The sequence below is a fragment of the Brachionichthys hirsutus genome, chromosome 18 (genome assembly GCF_040956055.1).
Source record: "Brachionichthys hirsutus isolate HB-005 chromosome 18, CSIRO-AGI_Bhir_v1, whole genome shotgun sequence".
Taxonomy (NCBI): Eukaryota; Metazoa; Chordata; class Actinopteri; order Lophiiformes; family Brachionichthyidae; genus Brachionichthys; species Brachionichthys hirsutus.
Genome location: NC_090914.1, coordinates 5,477,888 through 5,482,935, shown reverse-complemented (window position 1 = coordinate 5,482,935; position 5,048 = coordinate 5,477,888). Strand labels below are relative to the sequence as shown.

At 39.9% G+C, this 5,048-nt stretch overlaps 1 protein-coding gene across 1 annotated transcript; it reads left to right on the top strand.

Moving 5' to 3' along the window:
* Positions 1 to 863: 863 nt before the first annotated feature.
* On the top strand, positions 864 to 5,023 carry ttc8 (tetratricopeptide repeat domain 8). The gene is made up of 15 exons (XM_068751752.1): positions 864 to 977; positions 1,248 to 1,271; positions 1,401 to 1,521; positions 1,593 to 1,656; positions 1,756 to 1,915; positions 2,216 to 2,305; positions 2,395 to 2,439; positions 2,542 to 2,627; positions 2,732 to 2,819; positions 2,932 to 3,042; positions 3,132 to 3,271; positions 3,357 to 3,531; positions 3,691 to 3,813; positions 3,933 to 4,016; positions 4,392 to 5,023. The coding sequence occupies exons 1-15, from the start codon at positions 864 to 866 to the stop codon at positions 4,506 to 4,508; spliced, it is 1,542 nt and encodes a 513-aa protein (XP_068607853.1). The 3' UTR covers positions 4,509 to 5,023.
* Positions 5,024 to 5,048: the final 25 nt, after the last annotated feature.

The following is a 5,048-nucleotide window of genomic DNA, read 5'->3' as shown; positions in this document are numbered from 1 at the left end:
ATCCAGCGCTTCCGTGCGTGTGTCTCTCTGTCGCTGTCACGTAGTTTTTTTTTTTTTTTTTTCTGAAACAGTGTCATCCACGGACAAATATTTATGTTAATCCTGCGTGTCCCATTAGTTCGGGTGAATGTTTGGACCTGTCCAAGGAGAAGGTTGGGATTGTCACGTGGAGTTGGAGTCTCGCTGCGTGACTCTATGTAAGATAATAGGTCGCCGACGCTTTCATTGCTAGAATCGAGCCGTGCTTCTTCTTGCGCAACGGGGATACGGTCCTCCTCGACGCGGGTCAAAGCTCCTGTCAAATCCTGCAAAGATGGAGCTGTGCGCTGTTATTGCGCAAGCTCCGCCCACAGAAATGACGGAATAATTAGTTAGCCAATGAGATCCTCCAACTCAACCTCGGGGGAAAAAAATAGATAGATAGCCTATGTATAATTATTCCAGGCTAGTAATACAAACCTTTAACAAATCTTCATTCTGAAACGGAATTTTTCTAAAAGTAAATCGAATTTTTTTTGCACACTGAATGTTTACGTTACATGTTACAATTAATTTAAGACTACAGTATTACTATGTTCTTGTATTGAAGTTTATATTCATTTCTAATCAGCAGACAAATCGCTATTCTATTCACTCCGTATAAACGTTTATTTATTTATTTATTTTAATTTTCTTGAAAAAAAATTACATTCCACATTGGAAACAAAAAATAAAATACAACAATAACAATAATGATAAATAATAACAACAATAATAATCTAGTTTATTACAGGAAATGACATCATTAAACTGCGCCCTCTTCCACTGTTGCCGACAGGAAGAAGCGTCGGAATTTTGTATCTGTTTACTTCACAATCAAAACAATGGAGGTGACAATGGATCCATTGTTTCTAGCTTGGAGCTATTTCAGGAGGCGAAAACTACAAGAGTGTTCAAATATTTGCACAAAATTATTGCAAGACAACCCGTACGATCAGGTACGATCGCTGTGTAGCCTAGCATGCTAGCGATTATCCAAAGCCTGCTTGTTTTCAGCCTGGTGTGTAATCCTGATTAGCCGAGTACTTTTCCTTCATTATAATTTCTTTTAAGTAACGTTTTCTTTTTCTTGCACGTCTGTAAATGAGTAATGATCCAAATTGTTACTGAAATGAAGTTCCTGTGATCACTACACAGCATTTCTCTTTATCATTTCGCTTTCCCTTTCCCTTGTTTACCTTTTTAACTAACTCACTGCATGCTGTCAGGACTCCTCCTTGCCTATCTCAGAGGTAATCATGAGTGCAGACTGTTCCTCTCTGCCATGTCTTTTTGATATATATGTATGTTTGCAGCTGTCACATGTTTACCCCTATATATGTGACTATTAAGTAAATATTTAAAGAATGTGTGTTTCGTAGGCTGTTTGGAGCTTGAAAAGTCGTGCTCTGACAGAAATGGTATACATAGATGAAGTCGAGGTTGACCAGGAGGGGATAGCTGAGATGATGCTGGACGAGAGCTCTATCGCTCAAGTTGCACGTACGTTTCTAACGTGGTCTCAACATCTTGAGGTTTGGTAAATTTGTTAAATTGATTAGACTTTCTTTTAGGACCTGGAACGTCACTGAGACTCCCTGGAACAAGTCAGGGTGGTGGTCCCACACCTGCTGTCAGGTATGGCATGCTAGTCTGCGCTATAATTGCTCCTGTTGATGTTATTTCCAACAATGTCAGACATACCTGATTTAAATGTGCTTTTATATTTAATTCAAGGCCTATGACACAATCAGGCCGTCCTATAACTGGATTTGTGAGACCGAGCACACAGTCAGGACGTCCTGGTACAATGGAGCAGGCTATCAAGACACCGCGCACTGCGAGCACTGCTCGACCTGTCACCAGTGCTTCTGGCAGATTCGTCCGCCTGGGAACGGTGAGTACATTTGCTCATATTATAGAGGAACCAAGAAGCTGATGTGATCCCAACATGATATATGATGACAAAGAAGAAGAACTCTTTAGTTGTCATATATATAGGCACGCACAATGAAATCGAATATTTTTTGTTATTGGCCTACTCTATATATTTGAAGTATTTTCTTCTTTCTTTAGTCATAATATGACAAACAGTTAGCCATTAGTGTTTATTTTTATTTGTGTGTGTGTGTGTTTTTTTAATTGACTGTGAAAAAAAGCCTGAAACATAAATTGCTTTGCTTCATTATTTCTCCAGGCCTCTATGTTAACTAATCCAGATGGACCATTTATAAACTTGTCAAGACTGAATCTGGCCAAGTATTCCCAAAAACCTAATTTGTCCAGGGTAAGACTACAACCTCATAACTCTGAGTTATAAAACGTTATCAAGATTATTGTTTTTCCTCACACTTATTATGATTATTTCCCTTTTAGACACTGTTTGAGTTCATCTTCCATCATGAAAATGATGTGAAAAATGTAGGTGTTACCTAAATCAGGTGTGAAGCAGGATGATTTGCGTTACATTGTGAGATTGTTGACTATTATTCACACAATACATACCTTATATTTATCGCCCAGGCTTTAGATTTGGCAGCTCAAGCTACTGAACATGCTCAATTCAAAGACTGGTGGTGGAAAGCTCAGCTGGGCAAGTGCTACTACAGGCGAGTACCTGACAATCATCTTCATACAGTAGTTCATACTCAAGATGTCACTGAAGTTCCAGTGTTTTAATCGTAATATTGACTCGTGAATCTAAACTTTTCAGGCTCGGTTTATATCGAGAAGCAGAGAAACAGTTTCGATCTGCTCTCAACCACCAAGAAATAGTGGATATATATCTTTACCTTGCAAAGGTACTGCAAAATACATCATAGCGATACAACACTCACCAACTTGAACCCTTTTTTTCTATCAGACCCAAATGTTTTCATAGAGATTAAAATCCTTTTATGTGTCTTCACTTAGGTGTACCAGCGCCTTGACCAACCAATAACCGCACTCAACCTCTTCAAGCAAGGCCTCGACCATTTCCCTGGTGAGGTAACGCTTCTAACAGGAATTGCTCGAATACATGAGGTATAGTACGCTGGTACTCGTATACAGTCACACTTAGTTCTCGCTGAAGTTCTATTTGTTTACTGTCTATTACTGCGATATTGTCACAGGAAATGAACAACATTTCATCGGCCACAGAGTATTATAAGGATGTCCTGAAGCAGGACAACACGCATGTGGAGGCCATAGCCTGCATCGGCAGCAACCACTTCTACACCGATCAGCCCGAGATCGCTCTGCGCTTCTACAGGCCCGATGAGCTTTTACGTCTAATTTACTGAATTTATTGTGACAGTGTACGTCATGAAAAGTTATATCCCATCTGCCATTTTTAGACGGCTTCTCCAGATGGGGGTATATAACTGCCAGCTGTACAACAACCTGGGCCTGTGCTGCTTCTATGCCCAGCAGTACGACATGACCCTGTCCTCGTTTGAGAGAGCTCTGGCCCTGGTGGCTAATGATGAAGAGCAGGCCGATGTGTGGTACAACATAGGGCATGTGGCTGTGGTGAGCATATGATTCCTGAAATTATCCCAAGTGTGCCTAATGATTTGAGAATAAGTACGCCATCTCTACATGAGTTCAAGTACAGTAATATGTATAAAATTCTAAACTAGCATGCTTACGACAAATGGAAGATAATATAAATGTGTTGGATGTCTACAGGGCATTGGGGACTTAACACTGGCCTACCAGTGTCTTAAACTGGCTTTGGCCTTTAATAATGACCATGCTGAGGCCTACAACAACTTGGCTGTGCTGGAGCTGCGCAAAGGTCGCATCGAACAGGTGAAGAGTTACCTCTGAGTCATGTTGCTTTCATTCCACTGATAAAATGCAAGCTGTGACATCACTCTGTTTGAAAGATGCCCGGCTGCATGGTAATCACTGTCCTGTCGTTTCTCCAGTCGAGAGCCTTCTTGCAAACTGCTGCATCACTGGGTCCTCACATGTATGAGCCACACTTCAATCTCTCTATTCTCTCTGAAAAGGTAAGTCATTGTTCTTCTATTAATCTTTTATTATTATTGTTATTAATAATAAATGTGGTTCCGTTTTTGGTAAAAAGCTCCCCACGTGTAATGCTGTCAGCTAAAACGCATGTTGTTTTACGTACAAGTAGGAACCATGTAAAGTAATTGATCCAATCAGCAGAGCCATCTAGTGGTGACATCACTCTGTTGCTTGTTTGTTCACATAATGGCAGAAACAGAATTCAGAGGTTGTCAAATAGAGCGATCTCTACGATACTCTCTAAATTTAGATTGTGAACATCTTCCAGATTGTTAATTACAGATAGGCTGATAGTTAAAGAGACCAAATGTAATCCCCTTGATGCAATGTCAAAGTACTTTGTCTCTGTCCAGATTGGAGACCTTCAGAGCAGCTACACTGCGGCCCAGAAATCTGAGGACTCCTTTCCCGAACACGTTGACACTCAGCGGCTACTTAAACAACTTCGGCAGCACTTTGCGGTGCTGTGAATGGAAAGCAAGATGTGGTTCGAATAATGCATCAAGAGATCAGAGACACTGCAGACGTCGTTGGTGTCTACCAGGTGGTACTAAACACTGAGCTGTCAGTTTATTTGGTACATAGCATAGTCTAGCAGTGTGTTGAATCTCACTGGGGATTGTCCAGTGTACATTTTAAGATAGCGTTTTTCACTTCAGCATTGAAGGACGATGTCACTGACGTCCATGGCCTCCCTGTTTAACTGCAGTTTTTTTACAGCAGAGTGTAAAAAAAAAAAGGCCCTTTTGGAATTGTTATCATTAAAATGCTTGACTCCAGAGGTTAAGTACATTTTGGTGGTGTTATTTTTCTTTTACACGTCATGTCATTACAATAGAAATAATCAACATGCATTATGTACCTCATTTCATAAATCCGATGTGTTTTTTAAGCTCTCTTGTTATTTTGTAGTCCAAACAAATAAAGAAGTTACAGTGAAAAAAAACAGAAGAATTAATTGTTCACTAAAATAACTAAACAGAAATAAAATACATTCTTTAAAAAATGAC

Excerpts from the sequence above, each read along its gene's own strand:
- ttc8 (XM_068751752.1), top strand. The coding sequence starts at position 864 with ATGGAGGTGACAATGGATCCATTGTTTCTAGCTTGGAGCTATTTCAGG. Across the intron at positions 1,657-1,755 it reads GGTCCCACACCTGCTGTCAG|GCCTATGACACAATCAGGCC; the intron begins GTATGGCATGCT and ends ATTTAATTCAAG. Across the intron at positions 2,306-2,394 it reads AAAAACCTAATTTGTCCAGG|ACACTGTTTGAGTTCATCTT; the intron begins GTAAGACTACAA and ends TTTCCCTTTTAG.